This window comes from Parus major, chromosome 3 (genome assembly GCF_001522545.3).
Source record: "Parus major isolate Abel chromosome 3, Parus_major1.1, whole genome shotgun sequence".
Classification (NCBI taxonomy): Eukaryota; Metazoa; Chordata; class Aves; order Passeriformes; family Paridae; genus Parus; species Parus major.
Genome location: NC_031770.1, coordinates 84,187,732 through 84,214,850, shown reverse-complemented (window position 1 = coordinate 84,214,850; position 27,119 = coordinate 84,187,732). Strand labels below are relative to the sequence as shown.

Genomic DNA, 27,119 nt, shown 5'->3' with positions numbered 1-27,119 from the left:
TTTAAATGTTAATATATTCACTATTAAGCTTTCAGAGATTTTTTTAAGGGCAACAAGAGGTAAATACTTATATTTGGTCACCTTTATGGAGTGTTTGCCATATGAAAACTTGCTGCAAGCCCTCCCTGTTCTTGAAGTCTTGAAAAATAAGTGTTTCCAGATACTTTTCAATCCAGAAGTGAGGTTTCTTTGAGGAAACATACTTTAAAAAAATGTTCAATTCAAACTGGAAATCAGGACATGCTGAAAAAATGCAAAAACTGTAACTCAGCTTTCATTTAAACATATTCAAGGAAATTAAACATACTGTGATTGAAAAGTAAGAGTACTTACAGGACATTTCAAACAAGCTTTCCCAGGAGCAGAGGAATCAAATCATAGAATTGTAGACTCGTAGAATGGTTTGAGTTGGAAAGGCCCATAAAGATCATGTAGTTCCACCCCCCTGCTGTGGACATCCAGTAGACCAGATTGCTCAAAACCCTATCCAACCTTGAACACTTCCAGGGATAGGGGATCCATAGCCTTCCTGGGCACTCTGTTCTAGTGCCTCACCATCCTCACAGTAAAGAATTTCATTGCGTATCTAATCTAAACCTGCCCTCTTTCAGTTTGAAGCCATTCCCCCTTCTCTTGTCACTGTCCTGATGGAATCCTTACCCTTTGTTCCTGAAGCCCCCTTTAGGTACTATTATAGGAAGACTATTATAAAAGTATCCCTGGAGTCCTCTTTCTTCTCCAGACTTAGACAACCCAAATTTTCTCAGCCTGTCTCAAGAGAGAGGTGCTCCAGCCCTCAGTCATTTTTGTGGCCCTTCTCTGGGCTGCAGCGGGTCCATGTCCTTCTGATGTTGGGGGCCCCAACTGCGGAGGAAGGGTCTGGTCTGTGAGAGCAGTGCAAAGGAGGAGAATCATGTCTCTTGCCCTGTTGGTCACACTTCTTTTAATGCAGTTGTCTAAGTTTCCATGGCTGAAGAGATTATGTTTATTTAAATTATTCAACTTGAGAAGGTTGGAGTGGGATGTGAAAACAGAAAATGAAATACTTTTCAAGAAGTTGTTGCTCTGACAGTGTAATTTGTGTGTATTTTAGAATGCGGGTTGGTACTAGGGTCAAGACACAGTAATGGAAGAAAGGCTGAGCTTCATTGAAAGGCATGGCTATGCATTTGTGTAATCCTAGTTCAGTAAGACTGCAAGTCTCAGGTTATGTGACCTCAAAATAAAGTACTGCTCTGTACTTGTCGCAGTCATACAGACATTCCTTGAACACCTTACACTACCACAGCTGAGATACAGTATTGGCAAGGCCTCTAGTTTGGACCAATGTGTTCACTTTTGTGTTCTTATATTCAGTGAAATCTAAGTTAATCTCTGTTTAATTCATCAGAACAGATACTCCAGATTTCCCTATTGGGGTTTCATGACTGTGGTCATTGCTTTCTGTTGCTTGTGAGCAGGTGCTCAGTGTGATAGTCTTATTTTCCAGGAACTGAGTGTTCAGGTTAATGTCTGATGAAATAATTCCCATGGTTTAGTTGGGACTTAAGTAGCCCCAATCCATCTAGTAAATATGGTAAAAGGTTTGAAAATGGACTACTGGAAGTTTTGAAGAATATGTTACTTGGATCCTCCCATGCCCGGGCACCGTCAAAAAAACACCAAAAAAAAAAAAACAAACCAAAAAACAAACAAACAAACAAACAAAAAATCCCTTCATCTGAGTGTTAGAACCATATTAAGTAAATGCCATGGTATAAAAATTTTTAAATTGTATATACTGGGTGTTAAAAAAAAAAAGGAAAAAACAACAAATATTCCTTACTGACACAAACTATTAACTGTTTTATTTTAATACTTGAGCTGCATGGACAGTTCCAGCCTCTCAACCTTCCTCCTAATATCGGGAAAGTTGTAAACAGTAGTGTTTTCTGAAATAAGGCTGTTTTGAAGCTTTGAGAAAATGGGTCTAATGGCCAAAGGAACCTTTAGGAGCCGCTGTTTCATTGTCGTTATTGCAGATGGTAAACTCTTGTTTAATCCATTTAGTGTTTAAATATACACACTAGAACTACGCCATAGTTGTACAAGGCAAATGCAGGCAGACTTTGTCAGCAATTGCTAACCTAGAAAGTCTGTATCTTCTTCATGTTATTCCTTAAGGAGTATTTTATGCTTTGCTTCAGTCAGATGAGTCAGTAATTTTGGCACATTCATTCATTAAAAACTAAAGTGAAGAAATGCCTGTAATGTCATTATCATGCATGCAAAGTAAAGGGATCTTTTTATTTTCACTTTCTGGAGCAACATAATATCTCATGACTCAGCTGGCCTGTCATATGGCCCAAGGCAACTTTTTTACATTCAGGAGTATTTTTTTTAAGACTACTAGATTAGCTTTTAAATATTAGTACCTTTCTGCAGAAAGCAGCATGCAATTTACCTTAGTCTGTTTCTTTGGTCAAGGCAGCTGACATCCACCCTTAATGACAGAGGCTGTGAGAATTAATGGAGATACTTATATAATTTTTTTCTCTTCAGCTTTGCTTAGCTTAGGGGAAGCAATACTGGGGATTTTTCCCCTCTTTTGCTTATCAAGCAGAAAAGCAGATGAGCAGGTGAAAAAGTGAATTTCTTGCATTTAATCTAAAAGTCACAGTATTTTTAGTATTAGTATTTGAGCAAAATGAGTCACATCTGGAAGGAGAGCAGATAGAAGCATAAACTCTGATTTAAAATGGAGTAACTGAAGATCTCTGTTTATAGTCTGTATGGCTGTAGACATTCAATATGTTTACAAATTGGGTACTAGCAAAATGCTTTTTCTTTTTGCAGAAGGAAAAAGAAAAAAAGAAAGAAGAGAAAAAGAGAGAGAGAGAATCAGAAAAACCATCAAAACAGTTAACAGCTGAAAAGGTAATAAGTGTTTCTTTTTTTTTTTCCAGTTATTTAAAAATGGCACATAGTATTAGATATGTTCAGAGATCTGGGGAAAAAAATTAATGTGTGTATATATATATACATATACACACACATGTGTATGTTTATATGAGTTGTAATCTGGTTAATCCACATGAATTGTGTGCTTGTGCTGTTGCTTACATACAAAGTTTGGTTGACCATATGATGAAGAATGTGTTTAGGAGAAGAAATGGGTTAAGATTTCCTAAAGTTCAGGCTCAGACCATAAATCTAATAAAGGTTTTTAAGATCGGTCTTGAGTTGGAAGGAACATCAAGTCCTTTCACACAAGGGTCATAAAGTCCAGCTGTTAAGTGCACAGCCTGTATGGGGATTGAACCCCCAAACTTGGTGGCACCATGCTCTGATCAGCTGAGCTAACCTAAGGTCATGGACCGCTGCTATTCTTGCACAGAAAGTTGTCAGTTTTGTTGAGTTCTGTATTATCATCTAATAACGTCTTTCATAAATGAATCCATTTTAAACCTAAATGTATAATCTATGGAATTTAATTTTTAACTAAGTAAATTGAAAATTTGCAACTAAGATCATGTTATAAAATATGACAAGCAAACCACTTAAGGTGCTTCTTTCCACAGCTATATTAAAGCCTAATAAGCAGCCTTAGCAATGTAGGTACAATTAAAATTTCATGTGCACTTCTACAGAGAGTCAATATTAAACAAAAATGAAATGGACAGTTTTAGTATTAAATATAGTAATTTATTTTAATACAGATGTTGTCTCTCCAATCTTGTGAATCCATTAATATGTTTAGGTCTGTAGTGCAGTCTGAAGAATACACTGGAGTCATGATCTGTCAGTTTATTCCCTGGTAGAGCTGTGTTACAATTATGAAAAATGTTGTCTTCACAGACTATGATTGCAGATGTACTTCTATTTCAGTTTTCAAATAGAATATTTTTTCATTTTATGTAATGAAACTAGATACAAAAATATGCATACTTGGAGGGGAAAAAAAGCCCCTCCTCAATACAAATATCATTTTTCTTAAATTAGAAAGCAAGTTTGGAATGAGTTAGTGCAGAAGCAGATTTTGTTATGACAATTCGTGAAGCTTCACTGAGCTATTGTTATTGATATGGTGGGAGATTAAAGTAAGTTTATGGATGACAATAAAAAGATTAGAATTGATGATTACTGAAGCTTTATGGGGGTGTCCAGCCAAGTTAAATGTTTTATTTTGGTCCTTATAATAATATGCTGTAGTTATAAAGGCTAAAATCATTGCTGTAGTTTGGAAACATTAACTTTCTAGAGCCCAAAGATCTACTTTTGGACTGGGAGAGAGGGTTTCCCTTTTTAAGGATGCATGAACTTGTTATGTGGCTGGGAATATTTGGTTAAGTGAGGGGAAGTGACAACAGAGCATAGTAACAGCTGAGGGATTATACTACTTGAAATAAAAAACAATTCTAATGCCACTGATTAGATTTAAATTTGAAAAGGCATTACCAGTTAATGATTAGGCAAATAAAAAGAAGTCTTTTGATTTAAAATGCTTGTACTACAAAATGTGGAATTTAGTAAATATATTTGTATTAGCTGTTGTAACAGCTGCAAAATGTTTGAAACACTGCAGCATATTTTATCTCATTATTAATGTGTCAGCACCGACTGCTCAAATGGAGCTCATCTGTGTGTCATCTTTTTAATTTAAGATATTCTTCAAGGTTGGGCTTTTAAAGGATCATTCATTCAAAATAAGCTGCTTTTTGACTGTAAACATTATATGTTTTAAAAGCCTAGTTGCTTTCTATAATCCAAATGAAAGAGAGCTGTGTCATAGATTTGTTTCTGCTGGGCAGTGTTGGTGAGCTAGAAAACCAAAAGGTTTTATTTTCATACTTGGAATAATACATTGCTGCTTTTGTGGTGTGATTCTGCTTTAGGGAGCTGATAAATATTAGTATTTCAGTAATAATGATGCACTTCACATCTAGGTAGAGACTAGCTATAGGATCTTTTAAATATTGCCTCCTCAATCAGCAGGGGAGTGTAGGCATCTTGAGCATAATGTCTGTTGTGTTATCAGCAACCACATCAAGCAGTCAGTGGTTATTTTTCCCAGTTCCTGGCAGAGGAAACAATATGAGAAATCTGAACACTTCATATGTAAAGTCACTGGTTGCCTTCAGGCATGGTTTATCTCCAGTCTAGTTATTCCAGGCTTGGGAAGTTAATGAATTAAAAATATGTGAGCAAGCAGTTGACAGTTCTGTCACAATTTTGAGATTTCTTTTAGATTAAAGTAATTCAAGCAATGTTTTAGCTATCCTATAGAGGACTCAATAAAGATGGAAAAAATTAGAAGTCTTAAATTGGTAAAAAGATGAATCTAGAGAAGACTTAATATCTATTCTTGTGTCGTGTACTCCTACAAGTCTTCAGTTCCTAGTGACTTCGATTTTTTCTTTTGTTGAGATAAAATTTCTCAGCTCTTAAAACAAGAATAAACATCCTAAAAATTTAAAACATTCAATTTCAGTTCTCATGTTCTTATCTCTGCTTCACAGAGCTGATTAATTTGCTCCTACATCCATTTGAGAGTCTTTCTCTTGTCACTAACTAGATCCAGTCACTAATTGATCCCTAGTGTTTAGCAAACTAAATGTCTAGCATGATTTCTTTTGGATTTTCAAATATTACTGAAAGCTTCTAGCATTGATTTAGTAAGCTTATGATCCAAATATTGCATTAATGTGTCAGGTAATTATGGCATGAATGATACTTCGTTGATTACCATGCTTGGATAAACAAAGAGCATCATCTTTAAACTGATTTAATAGTGAATTTTCTTACTGAAATTGCTCTTCAGTACAGAGTCATCATGTGCTTGAAGTGGGTTTCAGGGGAAATATTTTCTTGTGAGCATTCACACTGGACAGTTTACATGCAGTGTAGAATTTCCTCAAGATCAGAGAGATCTGTTGCAGATAAAGAGGAAGGATACTTGTTTGACTGTTTTTGAGCTGTTCACTTACTCATTTTGAGTATTATGCTATTTCCACAATTGCAGATCTCAAGTTTCCTTAGCACTTCTGCTGAAAGAAACCTTATCCTTACAGTTACTTTGGAGAAACAGGGAAAATACTGCAAGAAAACTGCTGAAACAATTATTATATAATTTTTCATGACATGAAAACTGGGGCCAGGTTATTTGACATGTTCACTCAAAGCCCAGCTTGTTTGCAAGCAACAGAAGTACAAATTTTTGCAGTATTAGAAATGTGTTGAATAATCAAACTGAGCTAATTGTGTGCTTCTTAATGTTTCCTGTGGGCCAACAGCAGGATAATAGCTTAAGGCAGATTGTCATGTAGTGGAAGCAAGTTTTACATACTCTGTACAGCCAATTAAGATTAAGAGATTTTAAATTGACTATAAAAGTAAGTCTCATGTTGTAAGAGTGTGTTTTATTATGGGGAGGGGAAGAAAGTCTGTAGTTTGGCCACCAATCTTACATGTTTTGTTGGCAGTTAGACAAGGAAGTCTTTAATTTGTAGGCAGGAAAAAACAACTATACTTTCGCTTGCCATTTTTGAACTTCATCATTCTGCCTGCCCTTTCATCAGCTGCTGAGGAGCTTTCCCTTCTTACTAATTACTCTTCGGCACAGCTGAAGGTAGTGAAATTTCCCAAAGCCATGATTTTCTTGGGTTTTTTTTGGTCCTTCCTTTTCTGCTTAAGATGACTGAAAAAGTTCTCTGGTCAAGAATAGGGTAAATCACTGAATTCCTTTTTTTATTTCTAGCATAAGTAGAATTCTTGTTCATCCTTGAGTATTTGGATGTGTTCAATTTAGAATTATTTGGTGATTTCAAAAACAATATTTACCATATGTATTCTACTTCTGCATGAGAGAGCTCTCAAAGCCTCATAGTAGTTTTTTGAAATAAAATTTAACTTGTGTAGACACTTCAGATGAAGTTTCTTCTTGGAGCACAGAGGAGCACTTTAGAAAAGGTCCATGCTATTCTTCATGCAGCAGGTTGGAGCAGGCTCTGTGTGCACTCCATCTGCCTTATACTTGTTTTCCACTGAAAGGAAGCACAGAAAAGTAGATGAGGTGCATTTAGGTCATTCAGGCTGAGTGATCAGGGGCATGGCTGGGACATCCCCAGTGTGAACTGGGGAGACAGTGTGACCCAAGGATAAACAAAAGCTGCAGAGTGAACTGAGGAATATTGTTCACAAGCCATCAAAGAGTATAAGGAATAATATTTCATTTAGTAGAGACATTTGCTTTGCACTATTTAGAACAGTGAAGTTGGACTGCGCTGTATGAATGACTTCTTGAATTTCAGAGGAACCAGGATTGTTTAGTTTTTCAAGACATATCTGTTTATGTACTTCTGCAGTACAAATTCAAATGAAAGCAGCATCACTAGGTGTGGTGTGACGCTGTGAGGCTCTGGAATGCTCCCAGAGTAAAGAAGAAGAAAATTGGTGTGCCTAAATTTTCAGATTTTTGTAGGGTTCAACTCATTATGTAGTCTAATTTTTAAATAAAGAAAATGTGGTATGCAACAGTGCTAACAACCCAGAATTAAGCTAGAAGTTATTTGGAAAACTGTCCTTGGAAAACTCGGTAAGTATTTCTAATATCTAAAATTAGAAAGTTCAGCTAAGTCCATGACACTGAATACTTTGGAAATGTTTGGGTTCAGCACTGTGTAGCTTTCTCTGTGGTTTAGAGGTTTCACATGAGTTGAATACTTTCATGAAAATATTGTGATGTTTTGGATGTAAAACACCGCATGTTGAGGACCATCTAAGTTATGGAAATAAACCCCTTTAAGACAAGATTGTGTTGTACGAGGATAGTAAAGTTAAATGGTTAGGATATAAAGAATGAAGTTGCTTTTTTTCCACTGAGTACTGGTGCATTTGCAAACTAATATCAACACTCAAAGATTTTTTCATTCTGCTGAACATATCAAGATGATGAATTGCTCTGAAGGACTGCAGCAGTTACACTTGATTAACTGAAGTTCAGTATGACACTGTGAGTTAGTTTGTTTTATTATATTGCATTTTGAATTTGAAACTGACTGTTGTTTTTGTATAAAGTTATTTTAAGTGACAGGAATGGGTCAGTTGGAGGTTACTTTTCAATGGTAGTATATCAAATGCTGGTTTTCTTTCCCAAAATGAGGACTAAATTGGCAGATTAAACTTGGCAGTAGCAGTTAGCTGCTGCCTCTCAGTCAGCTGGTACCAGGCAGCACCAGATGGCCTGTATTACAGAGGTACAGACATCAGTTTATTTGCATTTAAAATGTACTGGAGAGCCCCTCAAAAGTGGGGGCAACTCATATTAGCAGCCTTTCCCCTTCAGATAGGAAAAACAGCATGTCAGATACTTATTTAACCAAATAGGAAGAACTTAACCTAGCTTAAGTCTTCCCCCAAAGACAGCTAAAACTCACAGAAAAATCAGCCTGCCTGGACAATTGAGGCAAGGGGAACTATCAGTCCCTCTTATTTCTCTGGGAGGTAATTTGCTTATCCAAAGTATTACAAGTTATCATCCCAATAATTTTGTACTAGGAGAAGTGAGTTGGAGCAAATAGTGCTTTAGTGTTCTTCACTTCCTTAAAACTGAGTAGCACTGTAAGAATGCATGGAAGAAATGAAAGCCTGCAAAATATTTAGTGTCCCCCTAAACACCTGTTTGGTGAAAGTGATCTGCGTGTTTACTTTTAACTTGTAGGAAAAAGTGGTTTCACAAATACTGACCTGAATGATAATTTAAATGCAGAATCCCATTATAAATATTCTAAATGTTTTCTTTGTTTTGATACTGTATTGTTGATAATTTGCTAAATCATTTGAATAGTTGATAATAACATTTGCCTGGACATCTTAGCATTGTTTGCCTGAGTGATTTCTTTTTAAAATATCTTTTCCTTTTGATTTTTATATGAAATGAAATATTACTTTAAATTGTAATAAAAAACCAATCATGTATATCATGGTAACAGCAAAATAGAAAGCTGTTTTGCTCTCTGGTTGAATACAAAGTTTTATTTAGTCTTTGTTTTCATAAATTCAGACTAAGCAGATAAGAATTAAAACTCAGAATTTAGGAGTATGTGGTAAGACATAGGGCAGCCTGTTTCTCTGCCTCTACCCCCACAAAGGGTGAAGAGTTTTAAGGCTTCTTGTACTCCCAGTCTGCATTTTACAGTCTGTAGACCTCTCCCAGCCTGGTTTTACATTTCTAATCATACCTTCTCAGTCTTACGGAAGAGATCAGATTATTTTGGGTTCTTTGGTTGTTTTTAATGCTAATCTGGAAGAAAGTAAATCAAATTAGATTCTTCCCAAAACAGTACTATTCATTCCTTTTGCAGGTAACAAAGGACTACTTTTGTTTGAGGATTGCCATGAAAAATGGTCTTACTTAATGAAATTAATCTGTCATGGCTCTTATTACGTATTTGCAGTTGTAGACAAAGAAATTAAGAAATAGATATTGCAGGTAGAGGCAATGAAAGAAACCCTTTTTTGTCAGAAAAAAAGGAAAAGTATTTATCTTTTTCTGTGTTGGAAAAGGAGTCAGCGTTCAGGAAGGGTATCCAGTGTGTGTTTGCTGTATCAGTTTGATCCTCTCAACTCTGGTCTGCAGCAGAACAGTATTTTAATGCAATTTAAAAAAATTCTATACAAGTGGAGTCTAAAAAACAATGACAGAAAGCTTGAGTAAGGGCTGCTTTGGTTAAATTTGCCTTTGTTTAACTCGCCAAACTGTTTTTAACAGAAAGCTATTTTAAGTTTGCTTAGTTTTAATTGACCCTCTGCTATGCTTTGGTCCATGCAGGTTCAAAATATAATATTGCCTTGAGTTTCAGTTGATAATACTTATTAACAGATGGCATTTTCAGCTTGTGATAAGCTTAATCTTTTTTCCTGGTGACTTTGACACAATTAATATTAACAACATTATTAATATTATCAACACTACATATGTTTATTTGTATATTGAGCAAAATCAAGTGGACACATTTAAACAAGCATGTACTAAATCAGCCTTACTCATGGGTGGATTCTGTCTTTAGGAAAAATACATTCTGAGACATTTGAAACCACAGGACCATGCATGATTATAACTGCAAATATCCAATCACTTCTAAAAAAGTTTTATAGAAATTACTGTACTGATTTTGTACACTGATTGTGTACAAGCAATCAAATGTGCAGGAACAAAATGCACAATGCATTTACCTAAGTGGTATTGATACATGGAACGTAATGTAAAGAAGGATATGGATTGGATAAGATGAAACTGATAAGAGGAAAAAGACTTTAAATTAAATAGTGTTGCTCAAAATAATAATCTTATCTTGTTCTGAATAATAGGCTTCCTTTGTTTTCCTGAAATAATGCCAGTACTGGAGCATGGGCAAAGCAATAGAGTGCTTTTGTGTGTTCTGTGTCATTTTACCATGCTTAAACTAGAATGTGCTTAATCTCACTCTGGTGTGTGAACATGAAGGTAGGGCAATAGCATAGTGGGAAATCCTGTTAGATGTGCAAGTGTCACTGGAGAGTAAAGACACTGACTTATTTTTCATTAAAAATTATTTTAGATGTCACTGGCAATATTAAATCTCCAAGATGAGCTTAATCTTTAAATGGATGATAATAATAATAACTATAATAATACACCATGTTCCAGCAATCTTCTGGTGTCATGCAACAACTTTGTGTGTCTTCCAGTTTAAATTCATAGTTTATTGTGTGTGTTTTGCTAAAAAGAATATTTTTTTTGGACTGTTGAATTTATTGCATTTTGATAGTTGCTTTTGGCACTAGAACAGTTGTGTGGAACCTTTTATGACTTGGCATTCATACTGTTGCATAATTATGTCTTCACAAAGTTAACTCAAAGGTAAATAGCACTGTAGCTGTGGTAGAGGTAGAAGCAAGACAAGATAAAAGCAGGATTTTTCAACACAATTTGAAGGAAATGGACACTCTAGATAATTTTTTCAGATGATAATTGTGATGCAAAATTAAGTTACCAGTTGCCTAATTGTTCAAATAACTGGCAGCTCTTTAATGCTAAATTCCTTACGTATTTTACCTCAATCAGAAATGTTAACCCATCTGCAATGAATTGCCACTTGGCTCTGTTGAAAAAAGAATTACAACTGGATGAGCTTATGTTTCAGTTTTATTTGAGATTTTTCTTTTATAAAATTGGTACCTGCAGTTAGAAGAAAATGGGGCAGTTCTGAGATTGGTCCCCAGACATGCCACTGTACTGTGGCAAAATAAGTCTGTCCTGCCTCTCTGCTCAGCAAGTATTGTCTCTCAACTTGAGAATATTGTACTTCATGTCAGAGTAAGGTACTGCAGGCTTATCTCTAGGCAGAAAGTGTGTTTTACACTGTGTAGTAACAGGGGTGACCTCTGCTCAAGAGAACATACAGATTTTTTTGTCTTACCTATTTAACCCTCAGTTTACATTGTAAGTAGATATCAGTGTATCTTTTCCCTTGGTTTAAAAGTGGATTATTATAATGTAAATGAAATGGGTTGGGCTGAATCTTAGCATTGATGTTGAAATGGATGACTGAACAAACAAATCAGAGGCCTTGTAATATCGTTCTGAAGGGCCAGTTTTTAAACTTCGGCATCTTCGAAGCTGTGAAGATAAAAGCTCTAAAAGGCTTGTAAGGATTGTTTAGATATTCTATTTCAGAATACACAGAAATTTCGTACAGGTTCACAATTATTTAAACTGGAGGATAAAAGCAGAAAGAGGCTTGACCTATTTCAAATTGAGGTGGAGGCTGCAGTGCTTATTGATAGTTCATGTTAAAGGTTATGATAGTATGGAGGATGAAGACAAAGAAAATGGAGATTGCACAAGTACAGACAAATCCATTTTGGTATTGCATATGATAGGTTAAAATTACTTAGCTTTTAAAGTAATTGTTTCAAAGTGATTAACTTTGAAATGAGAACAAAATTGAGGAGAAAATACCCGGGCTGGCAGAAGACACTAATGTAGCTAACGATACGTAAGTATTTATTAAACATTTCTCCCTCTCAGTAAGTTCTGCATTTGTGAAAAAGAATTATGTACATGTACGTGAGGATGATAAAGTACTTGTCAGCTCTCTCCTAACTTCTCTAGTAGTTAAAGAAAGCAACAAGCTGATACAGAAGTAAGAAAAATAAACCTGCATGGCTATTTCAGTGTCATTAGCTGTCACTGAGAGGATTGAATTTCTGTGGATCTAATTGAGAGACTTTCTCAAATGCATCTTTGGAGAAATAGTATGCTTAGACTTCATAAAGTGTTTGTAGTATACTGTTTGTGATAATGACAGAAACGATGCCAGCACAGAGTATGAGTCCAACGCTCTGAGTAAATTGTCCTGACTCAGAGGTTGTTTATATGAAACACTATTCAGTGTGATGTTTTAAGTCTGGCTAAAACATAAAGACCGTGAGAATCAGATGAACAACAACAGGGGGTGAAGTGGAGTAGTCTAATCAGTATAAAGAGAGCCAGTGATCCGCTTCTAATGTCAAAGGAAAGTAGTAAGGTGGGTCAAGGAAAAAGATTCTCTCCCAGGAATACCAGGTGTGTAAGGGGTGATTGCATAATAGGGTATAGGACTTGTTGTTTCATCCCACTTGTTGTGGGATGCAGAGAGAAAAGAATTTGGGGATGGGACAGAGAATTTGGTACACGGTTTATTATGGGATGTTTATGTGACAGAGACCAAACCAGGGGAATATGGAAATCAAGGTAGATTGGGGTATAACAAGCATGAGGAATCAGGGGGGAAGTGGATAAAAAGGGGCAGTCACATAAGTGCTGATAGTTGGCCAGGTTGCTGGGCAGTAGAATTGTCTGAGCCTTCACTTGATCTCTGCAGGCTATTCTGTATTCTTGCCAAATGCTATTTGCAACTATAGAGTTTGAGTGCTTTATCTCTTCTGTGCCTGTGTATGAACACTTGCAAACTTCAAGTTCAGCTACCAGACAAGTGAGGTAAGAGACTGCTGCTGGCCCCTGGAAAGAGGCTGCAGGCCTGAGGAATTTGAGGGTCAGCACCTGCAGAGACCAATATCTAGAAGCCAACTATTTGCAAAGACAGCATGTCTAACACCAGCTGCCAGAGACAAACGTACTGTGATCACATCATGTGTTACCAAGTAGCACATTTCACACTGGACTAACCAATAAGATAGAAGCACCTAGAAAGTTCTAAAGTATGAACTGATTGCTGGCTGAGGGTGTAGGGTCTGGATAGCAAATGAAGTTTCATGTAAAAAGCATTTTTCAGCAAAAAAACCCCACTTTCTTATAGTTAAGGAAAAGATTGAGAAGCATACCTTCATGAATAGAAATGGAAAGCATTTCTTGATTGTTTCTTTACAATGAGCTCAGTCAGTTGCCATGCCTGAAACAGCTCCTTCTTGTATGGAAATATATTAAAAGGAATTACAAATAAATGTCCTTTAGTTCTTACTGAGTACAATGATGTTGTATTACTTGAAAGGTTTTTGAAAGGAAAGTTATAAAAGAAAATAGTTTAATGAGGAACTAGAACTAATATAGCTGCATTATTGTAGTCTTGCTGAGGCTAATGAGCATAATAGAAATGGAATAGAAATGTGCAAACTCAGTTCGTATAACCATAATATGTGATTTGAAAACTGAAGGTATATTTAAAATAGCTTACAAAAATGCAAACCATGTTTATTTCATTTCACAGCTTGCAAACTGAGATGCATTAAAACATTTTGACCCTAACCCGATTTATAAATCTCATAAGGAGACACTGGATTAGCTGTAGGGTGGATCTGTCTGGGTTTTCTGATTCATAGTGATTTTTTCTATTAAGATGTAAACCCCAGGTTTTATTGGATTAACATTAGAATTCTTCCATTTTATCTAAATCAAGTTCCATGACAAGATAATACAAAATAGGAAAAGGGTTGATAAACAGCTCTTTCTCTGACTTTTGTATCCTTGTAAACAGGTCCTTGCTTTTGGGCTCAAATGTAGTAATTTCAGAGATTTACAGCTGCAGGAAACTCTGCTCAAGTCTTTGCCTCCAGAATCTATGGAAAACTTTGATACCTCTGCACTCAGACTGCATTCCTCTCCTGTTCTGCAGTCTTGCCATGCCTAGCTCGGCAGCAAGTTGCTGCATCTTGTTCTGACCATTACCTAGCAATCATCTTACTATCTTTTGATAGTTATTTTTCAAGTATCAAACTTTGGAAACAGAGCTTTTCCTCTTTTTTCAGACCCTATTCTGAACTCTTCTGTTTTAATAACCTAATATATTTGAATCTGAATACATAGAACTATTATTTCAAACATGGTTTAATGTATGAATATAAGAATAAGGATTTATCTCTGATACTTTGCCATAGTCTCAGCAGTAAGTATAAAAAGAAAGCAAACTTAATTTTAGAAAATTGTACTTTTACATGGTTCATACCTCGTTTGGAGCAAGGTAAAAGGGCCTCTGAAATTGTCTGATGCATTAGAAAGGAGCTAAACCAATTCAGCTGAGTACAGGACATAAAAGGTTTTAAGCCTTCTTGGAATACATTGACTAAAGTAAATGAGATCTGAGCTAACATTTTAAATTCAGTTAAAATACAATGTTAGTACTGCTTGGTCAATAAGTAAGAACAAAGGAATTGTCTTAATCCATTTTCACAGAAACGATTAGCGTATTAGCCTAAACCCAGATAAAATCATATTAATGAAATAAGATTATGGTGCAGGGTCTGTTATTTCTGCCATGAAGTTTTTAATTCAAATGACTAAAAATATAATGCATTTCACATAATCTTGCTCTAACTGTGAAAATCTAATGAAATCCACATACCCAGGTTTTTAAAGTGAAGATGTAGATCAAGGACCACTTTAAAAAGTTTTCCTTTGGGTTTGTATTTTGACTGAAGGATCTTCATGTGTACAGAATCATATTTAGCAGCAACAAAAAGCAATTTGGTTTTGGTTTGCTTAGTGCAAATGCCTTAAATAAGCTTACCCAGGTGAGTGTGAGTGACTCACTGAAATAATCACAATAGATTCTTAAATAATAAATTTCCATTTTCACCTTGACTTGGCTCTTTGGTTCAAGGTAGCTGTAGTTTGATAAATAAGAATGGTGGCGGTTTTGTTGTTGTTGACATGCAGGTTTTTCTCTTGATTAGAAATGCATCAGAATTTGATTGCATTGGTTGCTGTAGTCTATACAACTTTGCCATGATACCACCATGGTTTTACTTGTGTTTCAGTGTAGTACATCGGTTTTCTGTCTTTTTTGCTAGTTAGGCAAAATAGGAGTTCATCACTTGCTAAAAGTATCCTTAGTTTTGAAGAGTTAATCTGATTTCTAAATTTCTTTATCTTTAGTAGCAAGTCTGACAAAACAAGTGCTGGTATTTTATAGGATGGTAAACAAAATAACACATTTCATCTTTAATGCCATTTGAATTAAATGTTATGAAAAGATTAGTCTTTACTGATTTTCAGGTCAAGTATGAAAGCTATAAAAATATTCTTTAAAAATTCTAGCATGTGCCTATGTGAGTGATGCTGTAAATGGATACAGACTAAACTTTTTAGAGCATGAATGTCAGGGAAAATCATATCTACAAACTTATTGCAAGATATAGTAAATTACTAACATTATTTTCTCATATGGCAATTCTCAAGTGTTTATGCTCTCCTGCAAGTTTTATTGCAAGCAGGTAATGAAGAGGGAAGGAATCCAATTGCTTTATGCACAAGGCATACAATTCCTATGTATTAAGAGCAAAGGAGAGCTTTTGTTCAGTAACCGTAGAGGCGTATATGAGTTCTAGCAAGTAAACTGGAAATTGCTTTTAAGTAAGTTAGAAGTGCTTTTCACAAAATTATTTGGTGTATCTTCAGCTTTCATAAGGCCTCTTAGTAGTTAAGGTAGGGAATATAAGTTAGAAATGCATTGGTAATCATAACGTGTTTTAAACAGACTGAATTCTAGATTCATGTGAATTTTTCATTTAAGTGGAAAATTGAGGAAATAATGTGAAGAAAAATAGGAGCTGATAAGTGGACTGGACAGCTGATGAATCAGATTTTTGACACTGACTGTTATCTTGCTTGAGAATAGGAGAGATTTTTAGATTAGTAACTTATGACTGCTCTGACTGTAATGTTTTTCTACTTTAGATCTGTTAATCATGTGACTTACATCCTGCACTGTGCATGCTACCCTTTTAAATGCTCTCACACAGTGTAAATGAGAATAAGGTCACTTATACTAAATGCTGGTGTTGAAATCTGTTAAATTATTTACATTATCATCTTGCAGTAGTGAATTTGGCAAAATTCTGCTTGTTTTTAAAGTATTTGATGTGGTTTACATTTTTACTGGGTATCACATTTTTTAGAATTGTTAAACCCTTAAAATCTGTGCATATGATGATAACTCGCTTCAGTGTACAGAGGCAGAAAATGGAAACTTGAATCTCCCATTTATAAAGAAAAAAAAATCACAGTATTTTCACTGTATGCTAGCACTTTTGAACCAGGTATTACCAAAAAGGTTTGTTCACAGCTGTCAGTTCCCATGCAAAATGCCCTCAGCTGCGTGCCGGAGGAGAGTACTCTGGGGAACAGGAATGTTCAGAAGAGTAGCCCATAAATTTAGACCGTAGACCCTGGAATGTATGATCATACTAAATAATGCTCTGAAGGGATACTAACGTCCTTACTCATTTAACAAACTTGTATTATTTTCTTATTTTACTATGACGGTAATTAAAAAAAGGCAGTGGATTTGTCTGCCATGTACTCTTTGCTAGATCTGAATATTCGTACTGTTTTATCATTCAAAGTGTAACACTTATCAGAAGACCTCACATATGCTGTCTCCTTTGTCAACTGAGCAAGCTTGTGTAAAGCTTTCTACTTCCCTCTTGTCTTTCCCTGCCCATCTTGTGCACCTAATAGCTAGATGTGTTTGGGTGAAACTGGTGCTGAAAGCTGGGAAAGGACAAGCTTGTTTTGTAGTAAGGGAACATCATTTCCAGCAGCTTATAGAGCTTTTAGCATCCTATTACATATGTGAATTTAATAGGTGTGTGACAGTCAGTTATGGTGGTGCTGACCCTTCTTTTTGTTTTGCCCATATATAACCATATTCCTTGTAGACAATATCCTATGTGCTGTACTATAATCTTTGTACAGAGGAAGGAGGAGAATTGACTTGGCAATGGTTTCATGTTTTTTTCTTTTTTTCTGTGGCAGAATGAATCACTCATTTAATAGTTATCTCTAAAAATAACTGAAGAAAATTTGATGAAATACCCCACTGATACATTCACCTTCCTACAGTATGTGACTTATGCTTCAGATGTTTCTCAGTTTTCTTCACAATCCCATCTCCAGCCTTGCAGTCCAAATCTGTGAGGAAGCATTGCTGCCCATTCCAGGAACTTGGAGTTTACTTTTGGATGAGTCAACTGCAAAACTATAATACTCAAATTCAGATCTTTGAGGCTTGTGTACGCTGAGCTTCAGTGGGGAAACTGAATTTGGGAATTGGCTGTTGGATGAGGCTTATATGTAGGTTCATTCACTTGACTCATGAGCTCCTTGCATCTGTTTGACAAAGTCTATAGAGTGCCAGAAAAAGGGAAGAGAAGGTGGTTGTGACAAGAATCTACCAACAGGGAAGTACTGCTGACTCCAAGTGTGTATGTATGTCTGTGTATGTAGTCCCTGAATGAACTTAACGAGGTACTTGGATGTTGGCTTCCTTAAATTAGCAAAACAAGAAATATAATTGTGCAAAGCTAGCAAAACTAAAATAATACAAAGTATTATCACTCAGCAATAGCCAGAACCCCAGTGTGTTATCAACAGTGTTGTAGCCACAAATCCAAAGTATATCATTGTATCGACTGCTGTGAAGAATGTGTTCTCCATCCCAGCCAGTCTCATACAGGCAATTAGTTTGAAAAATATACAGTATAAAGTGTCTATCAGAATAAACATCTTTATTCACTAATAATTAGCTTTAGAGTAACATATAAGAGAGAAAAACAAGTCTGTAAAATCAACTCTAGAACTTAAGGTGTGGATCAAGTAGTTAACAGTTACTTGCTGATTTATTTGATTTCATTTAACTCAAGAAAAGTATTTCACATAAATTAGATTGGACTAGAATGGTGTAACTAGTAGTATATTGAGGGCAATACATTGTAAAAGCTCAATAAAGGCCAATATTGATTTCTGTAAAATGGAGCTTTCTTTTTTAATTTGAGACCTAACAGAGCTTTTTTGCTTTTTTTCTGGCCTAACCTGATGTTCTTACCCATTTTTTTAAAAATTAAACCACAGATAACTCCTGTTGTTGGACAAAATTCGGAAAGAAAAAATAAGGGAGGGTGGCACAGTAATGCAACATTAAATGCAGGTTGCTGAGTTAAAAGATGCTCTTTCATGATGGAATGGAAAACCTTCTCATTCTGTGTAAATTTGGAAGTTTTTGACAATGGTGTTCTTTTAATCTTTAAGGACGTAGTCAGAATTGCAGCAGAATAAACCTCAAAACTTTGGTACCAGTTTTCATAGCTTTTCCATAAAAACCTGATAGACTGGAAATTACCTTAAAATCTTAGAGCTGATATTGGATAAATGAACAAGACTGATGAGTGGCTAAGCCTACCATTTTCTAGTGGTAGCAAAATGAGCAAGATTAATTAAATCATAGACAGTATCTCTATGAATTACAAGACTGGCTGGTGCAGCTTCCACTAATGAAGGCATCATCTCAGTGTGAGATTAAAATAGGCTTGTGCACTCGGTTGCATTAAAATCAGATAATTAGAGGTGACCTGGTCTTCTCCACTGTTGCCTGCTTTTGGATTTTGTTTGTGATGGTTTCTTAGCATAGAACATTACAGTTGGCCAAGGTGCACTGTGGAGGTATATGGCGATTACCAGCATATAAATTTCAATCCAGTAATTTCAAGCCAGTTGATTTACAGTGACAGTTTGTGGGAAATTAAGTGAAGGACCAAATACTCATTTCTGCATTTCCATTTTAATTAAATAGGAAAGAGATGCTGCTTCTTATGTGCAGACCTAATTTCTCAGTTGTTCATTTTGGTAGAGGTAAAGTCATGAGGAATTCATAAATATTTTTAAATATTTGCTCTATAGATACTGGAAGATGATCAGTCTTGTTGTTAAAGGACTACTTACAGATGTGATATTAGCACCATACTGCCACGTTATTGTTTTGTAGATGTATAGCAGACAGGATTAAGACATCACTTGATTTGGGCATAAAATTGGGAGTCATTCAACACTGGATACTAACAACTAAATGAGAGCAGGAGCTTGAAGAGGGCATTTTTTCCATGATTGCACCTTTATGAGTTATCAACACCATCAAAAAACCTTATTGAAGTAAAGGAAGACACCCTGTGATGCTCTGCCCTTGTCTGCCAAGCCAGTCATGACCCTGTTAAAAGTTGTTGGTTTGGTCAAGCATGGCTTCCTCTTGATGAAGCCATTAACATTCTTGTCCTTCACGTGCCTGGAATTGGTTTCCAGGTTAGTTGTTCCATCACCTTCCTAGGTATTGAGGTGAGACTGAGCAACCAGTTGTTACCTGGTCTTGCTTCTTGCCCCTGAAGAAACGACTGGCACAAGAGCATAAGAGGAGTGGAAGGTTAAAGGACAGCATTGGAAAATAAAACAATGAAAGATTATTGTATCCCAGTTGCCTGTCATCTACAGGATTGCAAAAATTTATAGTGCCCATACTGGATCTGAGTAATGAGTGTGTCTCCTCTCCTGTACTGAAAATATGTGCTCTATAGGTGAAAATATTTGTTAAGAGGTCGCAAGGTTAGTTCTTTATCTGCCTCCTTAATTTGGCCAAAGTATCTAATACCTGCTGAACGAGGGGTAATTGAAATTAGGTTTTGTGGCTCTTTTCATAACAAGGACTCAAGTTTTTTTTAGGTAAAAAAATTCCAAGTCATGCTAGAAAATAAGCTCATCATGTGAAGGATGTTAAAGAATCAACTCCCTGGAAGCTTGTTCTCGCTTCAGTTTCTTTAAGTGATATTTGCAAACAAACTGTTTTCAGTAATCTCAGAATAATTGAAGGCAGCAGATATCACTTGCTTTCAGTAGGTCTCCAACATGAGAAGAGCCCTGAAGGGTAATGCAGTGGCCATTAGTGACAGCTGTGAAAAATGGCCATGTAAGGCCTGCATATCAAAGACGTCGTGATGTTCTGCTGTTTGCAAGGACAGTATTTCAGAAGAATGTACTAGCAGCATAAAAATGATTTTGAATGAGAAGCTGTTAATACATGACCTGAAGTAAATATATTTAGAAATTGGTATAACCATGTACTTTGTTCACTAAACGTGTGTGTATTACCAAGACAATCTTGAATGTCATAAAAAAGTAGTAGCCCCAGTAACCTTGAAAGCTCCACTTGAAAATAAATGCACAAGATTGTGTACCTGTTCTTTCTACTTGTCCTTTTTCATATCAGATTCTTAATGCTATTTTTAGTTTATCTTAATGCTGCTTAGTCTCCTATTTTTAATGTGATCTTTTTCCAAAGGGCATAACAAGGAATAGGTTATCTAGTACTGGTGTCAATACTTAAAAATAATTGCGGTGGGAGTCAAGGAGACTAGTAATAGAAACTGAGATGAATCTTAGAACAGCAAGACTCAAAGCATTTGTCATGCTACCTTGCATCTCTACAAAATGTGGTATTTTTTAGATAAAACACAACACTAAATTAAACAGTAAGTTTAAGAAATGTCACTGCCTTGTTATGCAGGTTTTTTTCCTGTTACACACTTCTGTGCTCACTGAGTACAGTACTTAACATCTTGAAAGGCCATTTTCTGCATAAAGTTTAGTCATAAATGAGTCCTTCTGGGGCAAAACTGCTAAAAAGAAATTAAACATTTCTCTTTATGATTTGTAATAAAATATTCTAGTGACTTCAGTGTGGCTTCCTTTTTGTTCTTGTCCAAAAGTTTCAATACCTTGTTTATGCCAGAATTACACGGACTGGAAGAGACCTTGGAGGTTCTCTTCTTGAGCCAGAAATGCAGCATGGTCTCTGCTACAGAACACTGAAGTAAGCCACTGCTTTTTGTTATACCTACTTCAGGGGGACCACAGTGCAGAGCCCATGGGACTGAACAGAAAACAAGACTCAAGAAGCAGTATGGTAGTGAGGGTCATTAAGTAATTACTCTTAAGAATTGTGTGTATGCAAGTTTCTTGTAACTCGTCCCACTGGTGCCAGCCTTACCTAATTCATTGCAGGTGACTTTAGCGAAGTTCCTGTCTACCTGTGAATCATGGCAGGCCTTAAGCACCAAACAAATGTCTTCTAAATTTGCACAAAAGTCCCTCCTATGTGTTATGAAGCATCTTAAACAGAAATAAAGGCATACCAAATTACAGAATTGATTGAAATCTCAGACGGGAGGATAGGAAATTCCAGGAAATGGTGCTTGTTTTGGTGAGAATGGGGGAAACAAAATAATTTTGCAGGTAAAATTAAAGAGGAAGCTAATTTGTTCCAGATAGCTGCTGAATATTGCTTTGGGTGTCTGCTGTTATACAGATGAATTTTTGGTGTTAGGTGTTTTTCATTTTTCAGATTGAAGGTTAGAATATTGGTGAAAACCATGTAGCTACAAAATGTTGAATAGTGCTTTAAGGAGAAAATCTTCACCGAGGAAACAAAGGCAGTATTAATGGCTAGAAATATTTGATGTACTAATGAGTTTGAAAATATTTTTTCAGCTTATTTTAAAGTAATTAACTAAGAAGTAACCTTAAAATCTAGTAGTTTACATACTGGCAAGGGGAGAAAAATGGGACAGAAACTTTTGATCAAGAAATAATAGTTACGATATTTGAAAGGGGCATCTTAAGAGATCATATTTTTATAGAAATTCCTAATTTTGTAACTTGTACCTTCATTGCCTTTCTTATTTAGAATGTAATGAAACAAAAATATGCATTTAATATTTATTGAAAATTTTTATTTGACAAAACAGAGGACCTAAGTAGATTATTCCTCCCATATTTTTAAATTTTTCGTTTAGATAATAAGATTAATTTGCCTCAGTAATAAGTGCCAAATAAAAGAAAGTGCTATTTTATGAACTCTTTCTCTTTAGTTCTTATTAATGTATGCAGAAGTATTTGACTTCTTTGAAAAGTTTGCATTCAAAACTAACCTGTCAGGCTTTAAATTATTTCAAACTTGTGGATTTAGGTAGTTACCAGAAATCTAATACAGTGTAATGACAACTTGCACATTTAATATAATTCTAACAGTTTTTCTTTTCAGTTGAAAGAAATCATTATATATTCAGAATTTTTAAGCTGTTTAAGCAAAAGGGGAAAAAACCAGTATCATGAAATAAAGGAGCATGTCAGAAATGCTTCTTTTTACAGCTTCTGTGACCCAGAAGGTTTCTTATAGGGATGGAGAAAACTCAAACATTCAAGGTTTTATGGCACATTCTGTTCTGAAGTACTCACTGTTAATTCTGATTAGTGTTTATAATAATTATAATTTTGTTGGTTTATAGTGTATTTCCTGAGATATGGTCAGTAGTAGAAAAGTTAATTTTGAATTGTCACTTTTAAAAAATGCTTGATATGTTGTCATGGTTTACTTTCAAAAACTATACTTACTTAGAGTGTTTGGAATCAGTGTGCTGTGCTCCAGATTGTAAACACAGTGCTGAAAGTTATAACACAGTATAGAATCAGGGAATTCATGGGGTGTTTATTCATCAGGCTATTTCCCAAACAGCTGGATCTTGAGATATGTAAAGTCAACCTAAGGATTTTTGGTAAGAGGGAGCAAGTATTTCTCTGAGAGTTTAGCGAGGGTCAGATAGTGTGATGATACCTGTTCATGGTAGCTCCAGGAATGGAGTTTGGTTAATTGGAACCCTTAGCTGAAGGTTTTCAGTGGTGATTTGCTCATGCAAGAGGAGTGTCTGTAACACTGTGTAAGAGGCTTCTGCTCACTTGGGCTGCTATTGAATACTCTTGAGTTTTCCTCACTGCTCTTTACAAACACCAAGCTCTCTCTTTGTCCCCCTTTTGCAGGAGAGGAAGAAAATAAAGGGTTATCTAAAATAGATCTTTATAAGATTGTGTTGAACTTTAAAGCTCTCCTAATGCTAAATACTAAGATTCAATGACTTCACCAATCTCAGGAGTCTCAGTGACCCTGTGAAAGCCACATTATGTATGTGACAAAGGTGTGAGTGAAGCAGGTTCTATTGGTGTCAGCCCAGTGCCCAGTCTGACTGTGTCCTTCCACTGTTCCTGGGTAATCTCTTCTAGTTAAAGGCTGTACTCATTGATCAAACAGTCCACTTTGGGTTTTTGTGATAAGTATGGAGCAAAGGCACATTAAAGGCATGTGAAGAAATGCATTTGTCATGCCACTATTATTAACCAGTTGATCTTCATTTTAGAAACTGATGTTTTGATGGATTCAGGGGATCAGTCTGATACTGGTGTAAGAAGAACTATGAACAGTTTTATGAAGTAGTTTTCATAATCAAATTTCACATCAATACCATCATACATTTTGAAGTCTCTAGGCAAGAAGAGACTAGGAGTTCTCTTTTCAGAAGAAGAAAAATGCTCTTCTTATCATTCAGGTTTAAAAAGGAAAAGGTCATGAACTCAGGTTGTGTGCATCAGTAGTCAGCATCTATAAATTCTGCAGATTGTTGTGCAGATGTTCTTTGCAGAAAGGCAAATTGATGTCATTAGTATGCATCTAATTTTTAAATTTAAGCTTTTAAAAACTTTAATTTTTTTCTCTTTAATGCTGCAGAACTGTGTAGTTTGGTTGCTGAAATGAGTTGATAAATTATAAACAGCTTTTTGCCTACTGCATGATATTCAGTGGTTCAATTTAAGACTTCAGTTTATTTCAAGCTATCCTCAAACTTAGATTTATTTTAACATTTACTACATATCACTGAAAGTACAAAAAAAAATTTTTACAGTCATGTGCCATGTCCCTTTTGACTAGAACTGCCACATACTTCATTACAAATCAAATTCATTATGATAAACAAATACAGAAAATTACTTCCATTTCTGATACTGAAGCAGGATCTTTAATGAGAATTAAAGCACTGAATCTTTTCAAACATGCTACTTGTGTTTATATTTTTCCCTTACAAGCCACAGAAGAAAGAGGATCAGCAATCGGAAGTTAAAGCGAGTCCAAAAAAGTCATCAGAACCCACTATTGACCTTTTAGGACTTGGTAAGCAATACATAATTACTTGGTTTTAAATCAAACACAGATATGTAATTTTATATTTTAATATGTGTACTTTTTTTTTCTGTGATTACTGAAAGGTTAATTTGAAAACCATAGGATTGCATGCATGAATTTAAAACTATAAAGGAAAATGCCAGTGGGATGTGGGTATATCAGTACTTACATTTTGCTAGGGAGAGTAATGAGATCCTGTGGGAAGGGGAAGTTATCAAAGCGATCTTCAAAGGCCTTGTGGATTGTAGTATTTCACTGTTTATGGTACAAGTGTATTTTTTAATGAAAATGCTGAGGTCATCTGTATTATGTATCTGTAAAATAAATTATATCATACAATTCCTTTATTAGTTAAAAGAACAGTGAACTGTCAGACTGCAGCTGACTAATACCTTGTAAAACTTAATACAGTGGGCATTTCAGTGTTCTGTACTGACTGAAACCATCATTCATTTTATCTAATCCACCTTTTTGTTTTCTGACTGGTTACTATGGGTTTGTCCTGTAAATTAAACAGTTTCTAGTAAAATAATTTAATTGACACTGCCTATACTGTTGTGTATAGGCCATTCTCATAAAATATGTCTTTCATTTATCTAATGTTGCTCTAAATGTGTTTTTTCCATTTGATGGAATCTTAAAATGGAAATGGAAGAATAAAATATTACCGTATTTTTATTTCCTTTTGAAATTCATTGTTAGGAAAATCTTCTACAAGTTGTGAGTGGATATGAAGAGTATTCACTTTCTATCAATGTAATGGTTACTCTTAATTTTCTACATAATTTTTATGTTATATTAAAGGAGGCTAATAAGTCTTTTAAATGTAATTCTAAAAGCTTCACTTTGTAGAAAAATGTTCTGGTTTATTTTTAGTTTTTTGTTTCAAGGTATGAATAAGGTGACAAAACAGTAAATGTTTTCTCTGTTATAAAATTCACACTCTCATCCAAAATGCATGTTTTTTTCCTCTCTGTTGTAGAGCTAACTGTAAAGTACCATTTTTGCCTGGGTTATATGTATGTTGTCCATATCTCATTCCAAGTAATTGCTACTATGGGCATGCAAATCTTAATTAACACCCAACAACGATTGTAGAATGAGCTTATCTAAAAAAAAAAAAAAAAAAAAAGTAATTTAGACTTGATGGAAAGCTGATTCTCCTTTATTTTCCTTTAGCAGAACAACAACCTAATTAAAAACTAAAATTTAATCAATATGTGGTTTTGAAATTGCTAGGCTTCTGTATTCTTTTGGTCATGTTTTGAAAAGTATCTTGGTAACACTGTTTTATGATACCATAATGAACTCAGATTGCATTGGCTAACTTGAGATGTAATGTGCAATGAAAATAGTATTATAATTGGTGTTCAACAGCTCTGCTTCTTCAGTGAGATATAAAAAGGGCAAAGTTTATAATATGTGTGTTAAAACACCATAATTTTAGAGGAGGGAATGCTTAAAGATCTTTTAAATAACAAATTGAAAAGCAGTATAATAAGCCAGTAGCACTTGGAATCCACTGAGCTGCAAATGAGATGCGTTAATGAGAGCAGACCTGCATATTTCATTTGAAGAGTTTTCTTTTAATTAGCACCTGCAATAGAAGACTTCAGATAGTATTAAAGGAGAGGTCACGTCAACCCAATGTATCATAGAACCACAGAGTAGTCCAGGTTGGAAGGGACCTCAAATGACCTTCTGGCCCAAGGAGTCCATGGGAAGGGGAGCAGAGACATTATCTAGCATCCTATCTGGGCACAGCGTGCAAACCTCCAGTGATGGGAACTCTGCCACATCTGTGGAGTTGTTCTGGTAATTGATCTCACGGTAAAAAATTGCTTTCTTACGTTGACAAAATTGTATCTGTTGCCTTCTGTCTTCCTTATGTGGCTCCCTGTGTTGAGAAGAGAGGCTGTGTCCTCTTCATAAGTGCTCTTTAAGTACTGGCATTCTGGGATGAGGGCCTTCCTGAGCCTTCCCTTCTCCAGGGAGAAAAGATCGACCTCCTTCACTCTTCCTCATAGAGCAGGTCCTTGCCTCTCCTTTGGACCATCTCCAGTCTGTGTCTGTCTTGAATGGCAGGGGAGAGAACTGGACACAGACTCCAGGTGAAGCCTGGGAAGTGCTGAGTTGAGTGGGATGATCACATCTTTGCCTCAGGAAGTAACACCCTTGTGGATACATCCCAGAATTTCACTCGCTTTTTTTGCTGCAGTGATGCACTGCTAATTAGAATGTATGATATGTCATATCAAATAATATTAAAATGGAAATGATTGCTTAGCTCGTTCTTCTTACTGAGCAGACATTTTTTAATGAGGATTCATTCTCTTAGGACTTCATTTCTGCAAGTGAAGACTAGTACTAGCTTTTAGTAGGGCAGCTCAAAATCACTTGTGATAGCAGGTTAAGTAATTTTAATGGATCAGAATTCATGCTAGAATAATTTTGGCTTTCAGAATGGCCCAGCTTCTTCGCGAAGTATTTTCTTGAGTAACCCTCACTGCTAGCTTTGGGTATGGTGTTAGTCTGGGTCATTGTTCTTTTTGTCTCAGTTGATTTTGCAGTAGTAACCTTGTCAGAAAGTAAACTTCCTTAGATAGGACTTATCCTATGAAAATTAGCTGGGCGATTTTTTAAAAGGAAACTCTTTCACTTTTCTTTTCAAATTGCAAAATATTCAAGGAAATATGCCTTGGCAAATTGTGCCTTTAAATCTTGTAATAGGAGAAGAGGCATGATATCCTCAGTGACCGTACTTTAACATTT

General features: G+C 35.6%; 1 protein-coding gene across 4 annotated transcripts in view; it reads left to right on the top strand.

The window, feature by feature from the left end:
* SMAP1 (small ArfGAP 1) overlaps positions 1-27,119 on the top strand; it is an 88,871-nt gene that overhangs the window by 42,064 nt on the left and 19,688 nt on the right. For 2 of the 4 annotated variants that reach the window (XM_015620636.3, XM_015620639.3), the window contains 2 exons: positions 2,836-2,916; positions 24,251-24,335. In XM_015620636.3, coding sequence (XP_015476122.1) covers positions 2,836-2,916; positions 24,251-24,335 — 166 coding nt within the window. The remainder of the gene's footprint in view (positions 1-2,835; positions 2,917-24,250; positions 24,336-27,119) is intronic. The other 2 variants (XM_033512986.1, XM_015620637.3) reach the window with 1 other exon arrangement.